Source organism: Beta vulgaris, chromosome 1 (genome assembly GCF_026745355.1).
Source record: "Beta vulgaris subsp. vulgaris cultivar EL10 chromosome 1, EL10.2, whole genome shotgun sequence".
In the NCBI taxonomy this organism is placed as follows: domain Eukaryota; kingdom Viridiplantae; phylum Streptophyta; class Magnoliopsida; order Caryophyllales; family Amaranthaceae; genus Beta; species Beta vulgaris.
The window spans coordinates 7,893,596-7,912,820 of record NC_079202.1 but is presented as its reverse complement, the minus strand read 5'-3'; the positions used below and the strand labels follow the sequence as shown (position 1 = coordinate 7,912,820).

The window sequence follows — 19,225 nt, the reverse complement described above, 5'->3', positions numbered from 1 at the left end:
AGTATGTTTTGACATGATATAGTGTCTGTATGTTCAACTGTTTTTGTTAAAATTTTAGAGCGAGAGAATCTTATTGAAGAGAGAGAAAATCGCGAATTTTGGAAAGTGGGAGTGACTAGTTTGTAGCGGGGAACGTGCCTGGACCTGGTCCACATTATTTTTAAAGTGAATCGGATCCACGCAAGACGGATTGATATATATACTATGCAACTTGGATCTTCATGTCTGTTGAAACATTTTAATTAATTCATCCACCATATTGCATATAACTTCACTTAATGTTTTCCGTTAATAGAATCTACTATATTGTATATAAGCTCACTATATCTCTGAATAATTCACTATATGAAATTAATGTCAATTACCAACCCGGTGCACACTCAGTGAGTGTACACCGGGTCCAATTGATTTTTTTATAGAGAGACACAATGTTTATATTTATTCTTTTCATAACTACTACTCCCTTCGTTTCATTTTAATTGTTACACTTTGATATTTTTACACTATTCACAAATTGCACTTTGACCCTTATTTGTAATTTATACGCGGATGACAATATAGTCATGTGTGATCTTGTTAGATTCATCATAACATGTACTTTATTAATATGTACTTTTTATAATTTTTACAAATACAAAACTAAAGATATATGTTCTTAAAGTTTTACATTGGCATGCGTGAAAAGTGTAAATGTGTAGATTAAAATGAAACGGATGGAGTACTAATTATACCAACTTTTCAGTAACAGGTTCTATTATTTCAAAACCTTATACATTGTGATGTCAAAAAAAGGGTTTTTTCACCAAATACCCTAGATAAATTGAAAATTCACCAAATACTCTCAATGTATCAAAAATGCACCATATACCCTTGAATTTTCAAAAACGTTCACCAAATACCCTTTTTCTAACTTCCGTTAGGTTGTCGTTAATGTTATTTACAATATTGCCATCATTAACCCTAATTCCTAATTCTAACCGTAATCTAACTCTTCCCCTTACCCTAATCTTAAATCTAAACCTTACCCTCATCCCAAATCCTAACCCACCCAGCCCACCACCCCTCCATCCCACCCCAGCACTTACCCCTTCCCCTCCCCCACCGCCAGTTCGTTCACCACCCCCACCCCCTCTTCGTTCTCCGTTAACTCCCCCACCCCCTCTTCGTTCTCCGCCGGAACCCCCCACCCCCTCTTCGTTCTTTGTTGGACTCCCCCACGCCCTCTTCGTTCTCCACCAGAATCCCCCACCCCTTCTTCGTTCTTCGTCGACTCCCCCACCCCCTGCACGAAAATCCGACCCACCCTGCGCGAAAATCCGACCTACCCTACGCGAGCAGTTGATGCGACGGTGAACGAAGAGGGGAGGGGAGGGGGAGAGGGAGAGATGCTGTCGGGGAGGGGGAGGCCGTCGGTGGAAGGGAAGGGGATGCTGCAACGAAGGGGAGGGGGTTGGGCCTGGGGTGGAGGGGTGGTGGGCTGGGTAGGTTAGGGTTTGGGGTAAGGGTATAGGTTTAAGATTAGGGTAAGGGTAAGAGTTAGATTAGGGTTTATGGTTATATTAGAATTAGGGTTTAGGATTAATAATGGCAAAATCGTAAATAAAGCTAATGGTGACTTAACGGCAGTTAGAAAAAGAGCATCTGGTGCACAGTTTTGAAAAATCAGGGGTATATGGTGCATTTCTGGAACATTGAGGGTATATTGTGAATTTGTCAATTTGTAAGGAATATTTGGTGAAAAAACCCAAAAAAATCTTGTACGTAACTTAAGTCTCAATGTAATCCTGAGTCTCCCTTTCCTGTAACCTATAAGCCCTTACTCATTTGACATTGCACTCAGACTAAGAGCATGTACAATGGTGGGTAGGTTTTTATTAATCTTTATATTTTTTCCATTCTCTTTCCTTTCCTCCTTCTTTACACCTCACATCCCACTAACTTTTCACCAACTTATCTTTTTTTCTCACAATAGGTAGACTAGTCCTACTTGGCTTTTCTAATTCTCTCTCTTATTTTTGATATACTCCATCATATACTCTTTTTTCTATCCAAAATGTTCTTATTCTTATATAGAGTAGATAATTTTATTCATGCTTCAATTAGTGATATATTAATTACTTTATATAAATTTTGAATAATTTTAGATTTTAGGTAGGAGAAAGTTAATAGAAAGAAAAGTATGTTGTGAAAAAATATGGTAAAATATATCAAATTTAGGCTCAATTTATAGATAATTTTTTTATAGTTGTAATGTATTTTTTTTTAAAAAAATTATAAGCTGATTTTATTTACTTTGAAACAAAAAAGCAATCTTGTAAAAAAAAAAAACAGCAACAAATCAATATCGACACATATGGCAACACCCCATTCGTTGCTATACACACCATCCAAGGCATGGTTGGTCTAGCATTCCAGACCAACCAACTCCAAGGGCGAATTGTTCCAATCGTAAAACTAAGTAAAGCTAGCTTTACATTTTGCTAGACCAACCAAAACCAACCCCGTTGCTTATGCTCGGGCTATGATTGGGAAGAATAAGGAGGAAATAATCCAATGAGTTAAAAGTCAATCATTTTTATTTGCCTAAATTGGATGTAAACATTATATGGTGTAATATATTCCCCCATAAATGGGTGTAGAAGTTCCCCAGGGGTACCTCAGGGGTAACTTTTCCAACCCAACTTATAATTCTCTATTCTCTCTCCCTAGTCTCCAATTACTTTTTGTCTTCTTCATTAAAGGAGCTCCATAGATGCCCACTCTTCATCTTCTTCCCATGCCTTAATTTATCCATTTCTCTCCTCCGCCTCTTCTCCTCTATGTTTGACATCATATTACACATCAGGATTTCTTCATAACTAAATTTGGTCTGACAACAAGAATGATACCAAACTTAGGGAAGGGAAAGATTGCCACCTTAATTCATGCTCTAGCAAAATTTTCTCTAGTATATATTACTCCCCTAAGTATTTCAAAGATTCCAGGCGAGCCCTAAGTTGTGGTACATCCCTTGATGACGACAAATAACGATCTAACAAACTCTCATGTCTAAAAAAGTGCATCATGTTGGATAGATTACTCTACCATAAATATATTATTAGCTCATGCTCATAAATATACCAACGCTTTACGTTGGTCATAAATATTATTAGCTAATAAGTATGGGTTACCGTTAAACAGCGTACCCAACGCCCCCTGCTCACAAGGTAGATAGATAAAAACTTGCTATAAGAGAAAAAGTGTCAAATTTTAAAATACAATATGACGGTCATTTTTAGATGGAATGCACAATGACAAACTCTGGAGATTAACTGACTACAAATGCATGCATATGTAATCCAAACTCAACACACAACAGCAAATTGAAACTCTCTCATCATCCAAGAAATCCTGTAAAACACCACTATATGAGGGGAGACTGGGAGTATTACTGTATTAGCAAACACAAGACCAACACTGCATTTGTATGAATAAACATATGAGAATCTCGGTATTGACAAACACTTTGGTGATGCTTCTCCAGAAACCAAAAAGGGAACAGAAACTCATATACAAACCCAGTCACATAATTTACGAGAAGCTTGGACAGACTAGGAGGGAAGTAGATCGCACTAAATATTATTTGTTATTATTGAGCGCTAAGCCAATGAATATATTGAACAAGATACAGGACTTCATCCAGGAAGAGGTGATTTGACATCAATGAGCACTCACGAGGAATGGATGCTGACAAACACCACACTCGATGGTTTCTGAACCAGAGGTTGGAACTTGGACCTGTATAAGATTAAGAATAAAGGAGGAAGGAGGTGTTGAGATAGCTCAGAAAATCAGTTCGAATATTCTGCAAGATAGATGGAGATATTAATAACAAACCTGCAAATGGACGGTACAAGTAGGACAAGCAACTTCTCTCATTCGCCTACCACTACCAGAGCCGTCTGACTTTGAACCTGCATGTATTACTCCAGTTATACTACATTTTTTATGGTTACGTTAACAGTAAATCTTTTATACATGATTTAAGATTTAGTACGGAGCCCAATCGCATCCGATTCGGTCATTTCATAATACTCTTTGAGCAAATTTGGTGCCTCGTTTTCTCTGAGTATTCACAAGGAAGAAGTAAAATGTACCTGATGAAATTCTCAGATTCTTTTCCATTTCCTCCTGCCACAATCATCAAAAGCATCCCAAAGAAAGAACATCAGAAAAAATTGGCAATAATTAACAAACAAGCAAAAAGGCGTACTGAGTCTATACTCTACACTACACTCCAATATCTTGAGTGCTAATTACAAATTTACAATCATTCGATGTTCACATGTATACCACTAAAAAGTAATTCTGAGAAGTTGTATTTATTGTATGTTGCGTGACAAACATTGAAACATCTTTACATCCCCTCACAACACCGGCCCCTTCCCACAAAAATGAAGAAAAGAAACGGGTTACCCAAATGTGAAGTCTTGGGAATGTACCAGAATTACAGACAACCCCCCCCCCCCCCCCAAAAAAAAAAAAAAAGAAACCCAATGAAACGGCTTCTTTATATGCATGTCTCACAGAGTCACAGTGCAGCCTAATATTTGCAAGTAAATCTCAGAAGTTTGAAACACTACGTTTACTGTAGATGAAAAAAGGAAAAAAAAACAAAAAAAACCATTCCACACATCATTGATGTTTTTTAAATGTTAGACTATTCAAGTATCAGCAGCCTGCCCCTATCAAAGTAATATGTGTGTAACTACTTCAACCAAAGATAAACATTAGATGTGCCTGGAACAAGACAAAGACACATGACAAGAAAACAAGCTTGTAAGTGATTACCTGAAGCTTCTTGGCAAGGTCTTCATGACTTTGCAAAGAGACTGGTCTGTTAGCTGCTTCCTTGGCCATGCTAAGTCTCTGAGTTACATGTGCCTGTAACAAGAGAAAATTTTAGTTACTCCATCCTGTGCCGAGAGTCTTTCATATAGGCAATTCTACTACATTTACATCCTATATACATATTTAAATAAGACATTGCACCTACCCATGAGTCATACATGTTATTATTGCAATGATAATCATTCCTGTTTATCATCATACCCGTTTACATAATATACCAGGAAACAATGGCAATGCGCTATTAGCATACAGATCCTCACTCCACACATACCATCAAACTTTTAATACTTCCTCCGTTTTGAAATATATGAAATGAATCTCTAAAAAATCTCACATAAAAGAGAGAAGCGTATTATTTATTTCAGAAGAGAGGAAGTATATAACTCAGACTTATCTTCAGCAGCTTGTATAATCTTGAATTTCGAGATCCACAAGACTTTGATCAGAATAAGGGTGCATTCTCTTCACCTGAAAACCCCACTTATGATGGTAAACAGGAATGAACTGATTCAGAACTTATTGGGTCTAATTGGAACTTATCGGACCTGTTTGGAACTTATTAGATGGTTTTGCAATACTTAATCCATTAAAAATTGTATATTTATTGATTAAGAAATTATTGATATAGTAACCATAAATAACATCTTAGATGAATTGATTGATTGATAATTATAAATTACTTAGATAATAGAATTATATGTCACTATTAAGAATGAAAATGTGTGATCTCTAGTCATTTAAGGATGATTTATAAAGCAATCAGATTATAGTTATTAATGTTATCCTTATTTGACCAAAATTATAATAAAGTAGTAATAACATATTACTTTTCAAATAATAATCAACCACTGATTACTACTTAATATTGCTAATTATTAACATGTTACTTTTCTAATAATAATCAACCAATAATTACACATTTATCGTTAATTTATTTCTTATAAAATTTTTGGAACTTATTAGACGAGGTTGGACCTTATTAGTCCTGATTGGACCTCATTCGAACTTATGGACCTTATCTGGACTTATTAAACCTTAATGCTTTTATTTAAGGCAAGAAAATGCACCCTAAATAGTTGTATTGTTGAATGTAAAAGAACTGAAATTAGTAAAATTTGACTTTTTCTAAAGATAAGTATAATTTCACCTTGAAACACTTGTGCCAGACAAGTCTAAGAAACAATAATGACTAATGAGTGCCTAATCCCACAGAGATAACCATGCAAAGAGCTTGTGCAATATATACCAGAACCAGGTTACTAAACGTGTTACGAAAATTGGTCCTGTAACAATCAACAATTCACCCAACACTGTATCCCGAATTTCACAATGCAACCCTCATAACGTGAACTCTCCAGAACCCCGTCCTGAAAATGTTTCGAAAAGGTCCGGGGCGTCACGCGATTATCGGGGACGGATGCGTTCTTCATGGTTACGTCTCAGGGATGGCTAGTAAAGCACACACGCGTCCCCACACTTACTACCCAGATATTTTATAAAAAGAAAAAAAGATAAAAGACAGGAGGAAAAGCAATCAACGGCAGATTTAGAGATATTATTCCTTCACGTCTTCTCAGTTCTCGCCTCTCTAGAGCTCTCTCTCACTCTTGTTTCTCCCAAGAGCTCCATCGGCAGAGAAACCTTCCCTTGGCTTCCTTTGGTCCGTGCTCTCCTCCCTCTGAATTGGGGTTTTCAAAAAGTTTCCCCCTATCTTCCTGTTAATGTCTGCTGGCCATATTGAGAAGAGGACAGGGAAAAGGAGAGACGGAGAAGCATTCAAAATACAGGAAGTGCTGTCTTTGAGGTTCCCTAATTCAGAAGCCGAATGGAAACAAGAGAAAACTGTCTGTCACCAAATACTATCATTAAAAATTACTCCAAAGATAATCATAGAATACACAATAAATAAAATTCAAAATTATCTTTGATTAATTATGATTTGTATATGAATTTGAAAAAGAAATAAATTTTTTATACCCGTTTTTTTTAAAAAAAGTATGATTTTCGGAATTCTGTCACTTTACCCATTTCAATTCCCGTCCCACACTTGGTGCTACTTAAACCCCCCCCCCCCCCCCCAAAATAAAAATAAGTAGCCAATAAGCAAGAGAGAATAAAAAAATGTGGTATGTTAATACCTCTGGCACATCAACTGCACAAATAATCCACAACGAACTTACATAGACAAGATAGGTGATTACAAGACGTACGAATTAATGTCTATTCCCATAAACTGTGAGCCAAAAAAAGTACCTTCCGATCATCTCAGTTTAAAGAAGAAAGAATTAATTCTTCGGCAGGTTTGTAAAAGTAATCAAGGAACAGAATACATAAAAGGAACACTAAAGGGAACACAACACATACAAGCAAAATCTCCTTCCTTATAACAGGGATATATTATTGTAGCATGTCATAATTAAGTTCATATAGACAGACTTACTGACCAATGTAGATAGATAATTGATTGATAAGATAGAACGAACATGTTTGTTCTCTATAATTTTTCTTTCATCGACAGAGAGATTATGAGAAGCAAGGAATATGAATTTGAACAATAAATAAGTTTATGCTAACAATCATCATTATCATTAATTTACCAAGTAATGATCTTGGAAAAATATCACCTATCATACTTAAGTGGACTGCAAATCTGCATTTCCTAAGAACAAGTGGTCACTATGACTACTCAGCTAGGCCATTGCAACTGGCCCTGATCTCATTGGTTGTCCAAATGATAAAACAAAGGATTAAGTATCTACAATTTCGTATAGCTTCAGAGCAAGGTACAGTTGACGTCGAACAGAATTTCAAAAGTAAGCTCCCTGCTAAGTAACAATCAACTAACCAACATTTTCAAGTAGAATTTGAGGTGCCTTCCCTAATCCCTATTCCCTACTATACGAGAAACCAAAATAGGACAAGCAGACTCTAAGAATTTTTGCATCAAGTATCAGGGAATAATCCAAATAAACCAAATAAAGGCATACCATGCATCGATCACACACACGAACTGCCTGAGCATTGTCTTCCAAAGTGAGGGGAGTTCTACCCTGAGTACATTTGTCACAGAATACATCTCCACAGTTTCGGCAATGATGCTAGACAAATAAAGGCATGCGTCAATCAAAATCTGCTTATTAACGACAATAAGCATGAACAAGAAACAAAATAAATCCCGAATCTCAACACTAAACAGAACGTACCCTACGGTTGAAGGCACTAAAATCCCCTCCACAGCCTGTACACTTGGATACAGCTTCATCAGGAACCTATAATCAAATCATGGATAAAAGCATCAGTAATAGAAACTAATGAAGAAGCCAGCAATACTATCACTGTTTTCTCTAGATTTTTCCAATCTATTTATCCATTCAAGCAAATATTGACCAAGCAACAACCTGGTGAAGGAAAATATACCAAAAAATTTACCTAGACAAGCCAGCAATATACTAAGAAGAAAACGCGCAACAGAAGAAGAAAGAGTATCCACATAAATTGGCAAAAATTAATGACAGAATAAGGGTGGACCTTGAAAAGTAGAAGGATATAGTTCCTCAAGTATTAGCACCCAACAATTATATTATAGATATTGCATTCATAACAGAAATATATATATATATCGGTTCTATCCTCAAGAAAACCCTCCAACAACAGGTAATTCTTGGAAACGTAGAAAGTATACAGCAGAACAGATAGTCATACTTGTCATCTTTACACTCCACCTTCCATAACGTAGGCCTTACAAGGAATACTTTGCAAAACAGGTTTTGGCAAAAGCAATATCAGGAGCATAATTTCAGCTTCAACAGAAACCTTCACACATTGACAGATAACAGACATAAAAGTGAAAAGACAGGAAGGAAATTGTTACCCAATGATCTTTCTCTTCATTTACTGGTTTTAGCTTGTTTATCCAGTCTCCAAGACCTTTTTTCTTTTCTGCAGACTGCTCCAGTGCTCTGGTTGGCTCAGAAGGCCTGGCCCTCCCACCCATCTCCTTGAACTGCAATTTGAACACAAAATTTAAAACTAGGTCGACCATCCTCATAAAGCACATGGATCATAAGTCATGACAGACTAATGTTAATTCCTTGAGACATGATCCATGAATAGGCACACATAACTATGATGCAATACACATAGACCTGTCAAAAGGGTCGGGGAGGAGCGCTTCAGGTCCGGCTAATGCAGGTCCAGTTAGGGGTTAAAATACAAGTCAATAACACCAGTTTCTCTTCATTTTTTAAAGGATAAGAAATGCTATTTGCTCATATATTAACCAGATAACCTTTAGTGCTACATAACGATCACATATGCAACATATAATACCACTTAAACATATAAATAAGTACACTTATACCGACGATGGTAACCGAACATGTGGCCCTACCCGTCCGATGAACAACCGGTCCAATGGAACTCGAAAATTTATGTCATGATTCCTTTAAGATATAATTATAGAAAAAATATGTCTAAGAAAAGATAACTAAAAATACCGGCTATAGATTAAAGTATGAGTAAGGGCTTGTTCTTCTTAATTTGCTTAATTGAACTGAATTTAGGCTATGTTCTTTTAAACTGAATTAAACTAAACTTGTCTAAAGTGAACTAAAGTTACTGAATTGAACTTGTCTGAAGTAAACTGAATGAAAACTGTGAGAGAAAAACTTAAGGGCTCGTTCGGTATTACTGTCTGTTTTTTGGTTTTTTGATTTTCAAAGTCATATGATATCTGTCCTATAATGAATAAAAAATTAGTCAAATTTATTGGGAACATGATGATTTTGAAAACTGACAACTGAAAAGTGAAAACCACTTTTTCTGGTTTCCAATTTTTGGTTTTTAGTTTTAAAAAAACTGAAAACTGAAAACAAAAAACGATAACGAACGGGCCCTAACTGAGTTGAACTGAATGTTCCTGAACTCAAGTAAATTTGTCTAAACTGAATAATCATTGATTCACTCCAAAAGAACAAAGCCTTAATGGAGTTGAAATGAGATGAAACTAACTGTGAACTAAATGAGTGAACTCAACTAAAATGTGCAAAAAGTAAGCTTAAAAGAACAAGGACGAAGATTTTTTCGCTCATATAACTAAAGAACATAACCTTACATGTCCGATAAACAAACAATCTAACTGAACTCGAACACTAATGGCGTTATTTCTTTATAATATAATTTTAATAATATTTCTAACAACTCAAACTTTAAAACGAAATCCGCTCTAATTAAAATGTGTCTAGACCCGCATTGGATTCATATTGAGTGATGGATGATTGATTGATTCACGATTAATTTGTCTAGTCTCCGTTTGCCTTTTAAAGCACTAGAAAAACGAGAATACAAAAACTTATAAGCGGCATAACAACACAACATGAATCGGACACGAAATAAGCAGGTTAGTACATTTATCCTAAAGATTACTTTCAATTGGATTTGGTTAGTTCAGGGAGTGAAGCGCATCGAGGTGTAAAGGGTTCCTCAATACTAGGTACGATGCCAATAAAAAGGCACGTGCATCCTATAGGTGGGGTACATCCGCACATCGTCTTGCCTATCGCCGGTCGTTGCACTCATCTTTACATAAGTATTATTTCGAGATCCCCCTCACCTAGGCGCACCTTGGGCAATCTTTTTGAAACTAAAGGTTACTGTCAAAATCTTTTACCCATTAACACAAGTTTGACCAGCTAATGGATGGTTCAACCCAAAATTAACATGCCTCTTCCTGTTTAACTTGAAAATATGGAACTTTTTTTTAAATGATCTTAGCACAACTGAAATCCTAAGAATTAGAATGATCACAAATAGTGCAACTTATTAAAAAAAATTATAGATGGTTTAAACATAGAAAGACACAATTGAAAAACAAATTCCAACTTAAGAAAGTTATTTATCATTCAACATTTTTCATATGATACTCAAATAAGTTAAATGAGTTAACATGACTAACCCATTTAACATGTAAGTTGGATAACTTTGACCTGTGTTAGCATTACCTCTACAAATACAAAGAGGTTGCCACAGTTCGATCATTGGTTTAAAGAGTTCCAAATATTTGCCCAATTATTACATTGAATATATTGACATCGATACCTTTGAGAACCCCCCCCCCCCCCAAAAAAAAAAAAAAAAAAAGCAAAAAATAAGAACAATCTATCCACACAAAAAAAACAGAAGTTCTTAGTACAACCCTGCTACGCTTGCCTAAAATGAAGTGCTTTACCACACTTTGAAGTAAAAGAAAGAATGGGGGGTAATAGGTTCGCTTCTGCTATGCCAAAGAAAAGGGAATTGAAATACTTGATTAAGCATGCACCATATTTGCAGTTTCTAATCACAAAAATATAGGTCGGTGCATTTCATCAACAAGACTAATGGAAATAAAACAAGGCCATTGTTGTACTCCTAATCCATTACTAAAACCTTACAACTACATACAGTTCAATTCACATACACAATTAACTACACTCATCTTACTCAATATAAATGTTTAGCACCTCTTGTTTTTTTCCTTTTTTTTTATAATTTTAGCACCTTTTGTTTCTTATAAAGATAATTAAGATAAAAGTTTTTAAAAGTATCCACTAAACTACTCCCTGTATTATTTTTTAAAATTTACGCACTTTGTACTTTGGCACTATTTATATACTCCACTTTGACCATCTCAGGTAATTAATAAGCAAAAAAGATGTAATCGTGTGTGATCTTGTTAGATTCATTTCAATACCGATTATTAATATTTTCAATTATTGATAATTGAACATATTAGAGATCAAACTTCTGCATTGCCGAATATGAAAGTCACGACTCCTACCAAAGTTATCACGATTACTAAGGTGCCAACGCAACAACAGTATACCACTCTCAATCAAGAGCTTTACATCAAGAGTGCTCCCATACAGTAAGTAAACTGGTGCTTTCAATTGTTCACATCTCATTGGGCAGCACATGCGCCACCAATAGGTTTTTCCAAACAGAAGCCCTACAGAACATGTTGCCACGATGTGCCTCCAATGGAGTGTAAAACAGTTCAATAAGGAGAAAGATTACCATTTAAATTTCAAAGTCATATTGAGTCTGTTAAGCTCCAATTTGTTGACTCTAGTCTAGCTTTAGAATCAGCGCAGCAAAGCATTTCTTTGATTCTTTTGTCTAGATTGGTCTACTTTACATAACTGTCAAAACTTTAAAATAGGTCCCACATGGAATTTAGCTTTATGATGAATTATGGTTCAAAATTTAATATTTGAAATGAAGAGAATATTGAACAAGTTATCCAGAGGTAACAAAATTTTGGCATATTCGTTTACAAAGTATTTGTTGGTGTTATATATAATATGGTAATTGGAGGAAACAACAAACAAGAGGGAAAAAAATAGAAGTGAATGGCAAATTGAGGTGAGAGACGGTGCTTTTGGGGGAGGCGACTAGGTATGAAAGTGCGCCTCGAGGGTACGAGAAGGAAAGTTAAAATTATACCAAGATGTTGAGTGGTCATTGGGAGTATTTCTGGAGTTACTCAGAATATCAAGCTTTTAAAGGAGATTACTCAAAGATCTAAAAAGAAACACTAAAAGGTTTCCCCAGAATTCAAGGACCAAAAGTAGGAGAGAGATGGAAATACAATTTCAGAAAATAATAGCATTTGTAGGCCTTCTCTCAAAGTTGGAGATCAATAGAGTTTCTCGTGGAGAAAGAATAAAAGCTACTTTAGGGAGCTTTTACTATTGTATGTACTATGTACACTCTATGAAACATGATTTACACATAAGGATGGACCTCATACAGTTCCATGCTAGCTTAGGTAGGAAAAGATTTCAAGAGAAAACCAAAGACTGCAAACTTGACCGTAACCATAGCTTCTCATTCTTCCATGTCATTCCTCATCACGGGCGTGGATGAAATTGCTAAGTAATTTAAGCTAGTAAGCTACATTACAAGGGTTCTCCTTCCGGAGCTCTTGATTTCCAAAAATTAGCTCTCAAAGACCAGACAATCAAGCAGAAAACACCAAACTACGAAAGCCATAGAGTTCTGTCATTCAAAAGCTACGCTAGTTTGACTTAAACTCCTAAACTCTTATCTACTCTCACATACCGATATGAGACTCTCGATACTCCAACACGAATATTAAATTCTTACCCGGCACATCAATTTTCATAAAAAAAATATTAAAACAGCAAGAAGACGATATATTATGTTATATATTCTCAAAGACAGGATTGAGATCGGAATTTCACAGCTCAAGAGCAAGTCAACTTTAGATGTATATGTATTTATTTGTAACATGGAAAGCACATGCAAAAGTCTCTTGCTTTCAGGAATGTCTCATATATGTTGTGTCCCTGGCTCCCTGCACCAGGGTCCAATTTTTCAACAGGATATCCATATCCGAAATAATATGCATGGACATGTCTAACAGTTGGTAAGTATCCATACCCAACACTCATACCCAAGCCTAAATAACGTAGCTTAAAAGAGGGGGGAAATGCATAACTTTGCATAGGGCAACAAACCTGCACAGTAGCAGCTGTCACTGTATCCAGAAGTGTATTTGTAGTATAGCTATTTGACTGCAGTCTAATACGTCTAGGCTCAATGTCCACAGGGGTCTTTGACCAGAATGCAAACGTAGATGAATCATATTTCTACATAAGAAATTAAAAAAAAAAAAAAAAAACAGAGAACACAAGTGAGTCCATAAAGCACAACAAAATAAAGGCAGAAAGAAACTTCAAGATTCAATCAGCTTACATCACATCTTGTCACAGTCTCAAGTGGATATATCCTCAATGTACGGCTTGAATTAGGATCAAGCATGCGTATCCCATCCAAACCAACCTGAGAATGAATGCAAACAAAATTTAATAAAATTTCTCCATAACAGCCTGCAAGCACAAGACACAAAAAAAACAGTAAAGAAGATTCAATGTATGCTTGAGGGTGGAGAGTACACACACACAGAGGAGAGCAAAAAAGGCTCTTTTTGGGTGAATACATTCCACTTTCAAAAAGTTATACAGATTCCAATCTAAGCTTTGAGGAATATATAATTGACGATTTAACATCAAGGCTATGCTCTTCTAAACGATTGCAAAGAGCAGAGGTGATTGAGGAAGATTAGTAGGCATACAACAAGTTCTTATACTTACTGCTTCATCAAATCAGGAGAGAAATATGTAAGAGTACAGTAAGATACTTAACGTAGCATTTCAAATTTTTAGGTCCTTCAGGATTCAAAAGCACAAGTAATATTTTCATAAACTTGTTTGATCTGGGCTTGTTTTGAGCTATGGCAAGCAAAGCATTTACTTTCAATTGTCTGATAGACATAAAGCCATAAAGACATAATGCATCAATTGAAAAGGACAAACTTGTTTCATTCCTTTATTACTTGATAGACGTTCACACATTTTTGCACATACCATTTTTCCACAACTTACGAAGTACATTCTTAGTGCCATTTTGGAACTTGGAACCAGCAAGAAGACAAGTTCAAAACTTTACTCTCACTTCTAGTTACCACTTGAATCACCTAAAACATGTACAAACACTACTACATACTTCCTCTGTTTTATTTTATTTTTTTTCACGTTTGCCGAGACACTTCTTTGAACGTCAATATCTTGTGTATAAGTGAAAATTATAACGATTTCCACTTGACTGTTTTTTCTTATATAATAACGCGAGATAAACTTAACAAAGTTGGTTCATGAATAGTACCAGAAACGAAATAATGCAATTTAAAAAAAGGAAGTATTTGATTACATTTAAACTGCATTTTCCTCTTAATCGAACCCTCCCCCTCCCCCACCCCCACTTCCAAACAGTCATCAAATTGGGGGCATTATGAGAAATTAAATGATGAAACTCCAACATCTATTTCCTATAACCTCACCGAAAAGATACTATCCAATCCAAAAAGGTTTGTCATACTTCTCAACAGGTAACTGTTTCTGAAATCAAGGGTGCACTACATCATGATTAATCAGAAGCTACAGGAAGCACTCATGTTCGACTTTCACCCATTCCTTTATATACGTCAATCAAACATCATTACTTAAAATTTCTCCATGCATGTGGTAGAAGCTGAACAACTTCCAAATTGCCATGCTTCCCACTTCCCATTTACAATCAATAATTAATACACTTGCAAGCCTAATCTAAATCCTCTTGAATGAGCCCACTATGTTGTAGAAACCGAGCTGTTCCCACTTAAGAACGTCAAAATTAAATCACAAAAGTAAAATCTACAAACTGAGACCACATAACTTCATTCATTACCTGCAGGACCAATCATATAAAACAACAATTTTCTTTAGATACTTCAATCAAAATAACAAATCTCAACTCACTAGCATTCCACCATCATAACTAATTCCAGAAACCAAGTTAGCAGTTCCTAAATCCACAGTAAAGAGTACTTCCACAAATGATCAAGCCATGTGTACTCAGAGCTCAGCAAGGCAATTACACTCCCACTAAGTCCTATACATCACAAACAAATAAACAATTAACTCTTTCTTTCCATACATCTCAGTCAAAACCAATAATATGTTCCATTCAGCAAGATCATCATCGGTTCCCGGAGATTCTTATCATCAGGAACTATTATAAACCTTGATGACAAAACTTTGTTCTAGAACTAAGCACGCGACCTAAAATCAAGCTTCACCAAGGTTTTATTGACACCAAATGCCGAAAACACATCAACTACAATAACATGATATAAAGCAATTGAACAAGAAGTAAAAAAAGAAAAAAAGCATACCATACAGAGAACATCCATGACACTCTGACCACCAGTTTCAGGCAAAAGCTTGACCCTAAACTTCTGAACTCCACTCTTACCATCAGTATTCGACTCCGCCTTCGGCACTGCTCTCACAACCTTCAAAGAAGTAGACTTATCCTTGTCCTTCTTTGAAGAAGGAGATGTGATAGCCCTACCATAATCATCAAACAAGCCAGACCAAGTACACGATTTCGATGCCGTTCCACGGGAACCATAGGGATCAGTTTTACCCTCATAAGCATACACCCCATCATCTTTATGATCATACCCACCTCCCAAATTGGACCTATTTCCCCCATAATTCCCATACCCACTTAAATTCTCATCAAAATACCCCGACCCATAATCAAATTTGGCGCTATTATCATATGATTTCTCGTAATAAGCAGGATTACTAGAGTTTAAACCAGGGTTAGGGTAAGTCGTCGGAGGTTGAGGTTGAGGTTGAGGTGGAGGTGGAGGAGGGTAATTATGGGGGACTGTTTGATGAGGATCGTAGGGTGGATAATACGGCGTCGTTGGAGGATACTGCAATTGGGCTGGAGGAGGAGAGTAAAGCCCATGGGCCTCCAGCCCAACAGAAGGAGGAGGAGGGTAGTGAGGTTGAGGATCAGGATTATGAGAAAAAGGAGGGTAATTTTGAGAATATGAAGAAGAGTAATCTGCGGCGGCGTAAGGTGGCGCAGAAGCGTAGGATGGTTGTGATTGTGGTGGTGGTGGTGGTGGTGGTTGGGGGTGTTGAGGGAATTGATGGTAGTAAGAGGGGGTGAAGTTTTCTTGGTGCATTTGGTTTTGATCGCCGCCGACGGAAGTTTTAACCGGCGGTGTGAAAAAGATTAGAAAGAGGAGGATTTTGTGAATTGTCAGCGAGGAAAGATGAGATGAGAGTGTACACTTTTTGGTGAGCTATAGAAAAGGGAAGATGATGATGGAGTAGTGGTTGAATTATTATTCTGATTAATTATGGATTATGATCCCTTCTTTCTATTGGGTTTAGGATTAGGAATACCGAATACGCAATTATGTAATAGACACAAATACTAATCTTTCACTAACTAAATACTAATCTTAATATGAGGGATGGTAAGAATAATACACAAAAGCAAACTCTACAAAAATCAGGTAATGAGTTTAATAATTAGATAGATATGCATAATTAAACAAAAGTTAAATAGTGACATAATAATAATCAAAAGCTAAAATTATAATTTCTTAAAAATTACAATTACAAAATAAACACAAACTAAAAACTATTATCGCAAAATTACAGTTTTATATCTTAAAACACGAACTAATAATAATTATAACAATTATTTCCTTAAGATGAAGAGAGATGATTAGGCTTTCCTCTTTCAAGGTGAACTTTGAGGTTGCGTATAGTTTAAGCTACTAATATCTGGTAAAACATCGGTAGAAAGAAATAACAAACTCCTAATCCTCCAGTCACGCGTCAGGCACAACATTTAATAACAAAGCATGCAACTTTTAAGATGAATCTGATGTTATCTACAAATGAGTGTAGAAAATAAAACTCCTTTATCAGCTCCAGGTAGAGCTAATCAAAGTGAGTCCGACCCGTCCAGAAAAATGTTCGGAATGGGCAAATCTTTTGGTCCCGAATTGGAGCTCGGTTCAAATTTTTTTGCTTTCGTATAGGTTTTGGGAAAGCTAAAAAAGAGTTTTAGTTGAAATTTTGCCTAGCCCGATTTTAGCTAGAAAAGCCTGTTGTTTTTGGCTCAAAATGGGGGTTTTTGGCACGATATTTTGGCCCGAAATTTGGTCCGCCCCGACTTATGGGCAAACTTTTTAAGGCGCGGTCCATCCGCCATTTGATCACCACTAACTCCAGGGCCAATTTCTCCGGAGCTTCAAGGTGCAATTCCAGCAATGCAGCAAGCATTTGATAATATGGCGGAACCTCGAGTTAAGCTCTAGTATGCAGCAAGCATCATGTGTAGAGGAGACTCATGAGACTACTACCAATCAATCATGATGTATTGGAAGTTGCTTCTGTTGAACGTAATGAGATCCCCAAGAGTAGACCTACTACTAAGACCTGGTTTGCACTTGTTGTTGAGAAGAAACTCACATAGAAGGGTATGTCTCTGAAATTTGTCACTGATAGAGGTGTGCACAAACCAGTCAGGACTGAAATTTGTACCCGACCGGAGATTTCGGTTCGGTCTCCAGTCTGCCGAATATCAGGATTCTCGTCCACCCGTCCGAACCGGTTGGGTCAAATTTTCTATTATTTTAGTAAAAAAAAAGTTTATATGTTAAATAAAAAATTAAAAGGTAGAAAGTTAGAAATTTAAAAACCTACTATTTATGTTTTTAGGATTATTGTTATTAAAATTATTAATTTTTAATGTATATAATTTATAAATATATTTAAATAAAATAAAATAAAATTTGGAAAAAAAATTCCAGCCAAAGAAGTCCAGGACCGAACCGGACCAGATAGTTCGGTCTCGATCCAAGAAATCCCGGATTTCGGTCCAATCGGTTCCGTCCCGGGCCGGTGCACACCCCTAGTCACTCCTAATATAAAAATGGTAAATGTGTTGCTTAAATTGACGAATCATAAGTTGAGAAATTAATATATGGGTGAATGATGTGGTTTTGTATGTTGTTGGACAAACTCCAACAATTCGTGCTATAGTTAGGTTTATTAATATGAAATGGAATTATGTGAGAAGCTTAAAGTTTTTCTTCATGAAGATCAATATTTTCTAATCAAGTATGAGTCATTGGAGGTTAGAAATGAAATTTTGTTTGTTAAACCTTATTCTTTGAACAATAGACCTGTGATAGTGAAAGCTTGGACTCCCAAATTCAATTTTTATGATGAAATTATGTGAGTAGTTCCTTTATTGGTCAGATTTCATAATCTTCCTTTGAATTGCTAAGTCCATAAACTTTAAGTAAAATAAGGAGTATGATTGGGGTGCCTTCATTTACTAATGAATGTACCATAAAGCAAATGCATGTGTCATTTGCAAGACTTCTCATTGCATTTGATGTCACTATGTTTGTGCCTAGGATGGTGGTTATTAAAGAAAACAATGGAAATGCTATAAAACAGCAAATTCATTATAATTTCGTCTCCCCTTTTGTGAAAAATGTCAGACACAAGGAATGATTGTGCAAGAAAGAAGTCCAACATTGCAACCAAACATGACATACCCAAGGTTACTCGGTAATGAGTACCTAAAGTTGATGTGAACACTAAAAGTACAAGATGGTACACATAGAGCTAAGATACCCAGAGATAATACTAATCTGATTCAACAGAGATCGGAATATCATAATGAGAAAAGAGTCTGCACATCAATCAGAGAATCCAGTGGAGACAATACTTCAGGGTGAAATTCAAGATATTTAGAAAGCATTGTCTCTTAAGTCTTAACCATAAGTAGGCTTCTCAGGTAAGGGTGGGAGACATTGTTTGGTATGTTATGTTTTCCAAAGGAGGCAAAGAACAACCTTTTGACATATGAGGGCCTAGTACTACTATAGTGTATACAGTAGATGGGA

The 19,225-nt window shown here is 36.1% G+C and overlaps 1 protein-coding gene across 2 annotated transcripts; it reads right to left on the bottom strand.

Annotated features, from left to right (window-relative positions):
* Positions 1–3,433: 3,433 nt before the first annotated feature.
* On the bottom strand, positions 3,434–16,653 carry LOC104905615 (hypothetical protein). 2 transcript variants are annotated; one of them, XM_010694202.4, is made up of 10 exons: positions 15,665–16,648; positions 13,648–13,734; positions 13,410–13,541; positions 8,762–8,893; positions 8,094–8,159; positions 7,878–7,988; positions 4,831–4,923; positions 4,137–4,170; positions 3,877–3,953; positions 3,434–3,777 (listed from the first exon to the last, which is right to left on the bottom strand). In XM_010694202.4, the coding sequence occupies exons 1-10, from the start codon at positions 16,472–16,474 to the stop codon at positions 3,700–3,702; spliced, it is 1,620 nt and encodes a 539-aa protein (XP_010692504.2). In that variant the 5' UTR covers positions 16,475–16,648; the 3' UTR covers positions 3,434–3,699. The 2 variants fall into 2 exon arrangements, with proteins under 2 accessions (XP_010692504.2, XP_048502637.1); XM_048646680.2 differs by lacking the exons at positions 3,434–3,777; positions 3,877–3,953; positions 4,137–4,170 and having other exon boundaries at positions 4,830–5,358; positions 15,665–16,653.
* Positions 16,654–19,225: the final 2,572 nt, after the last annotated feature.

Excerpts from the sequence above, each read along its gene's own strand:
- LOC104905615 (XM_010694202.4), bottom strand. The coding sequence starts at position 16,474 with ATGCACCAAGAAAACTTCACCCCCTCTTACTACCATCAATTCCCTCAA. Across the intron at positions 3,954-4,136 it reads GAATCTGAGAATTTCATCAG|GTTCAAAGTCAGACGGCTCT; the intron begins GTACATTTTACT and ends TAATACATGCAG. Across the intron at positions 3,778-3,876 it reads CTTGTACCGTCCATTTGCAG|GTCCAAGTTCCAACCTCTGG; the intron begins GTTTGTTATTAA and ends AATCTTATACAG.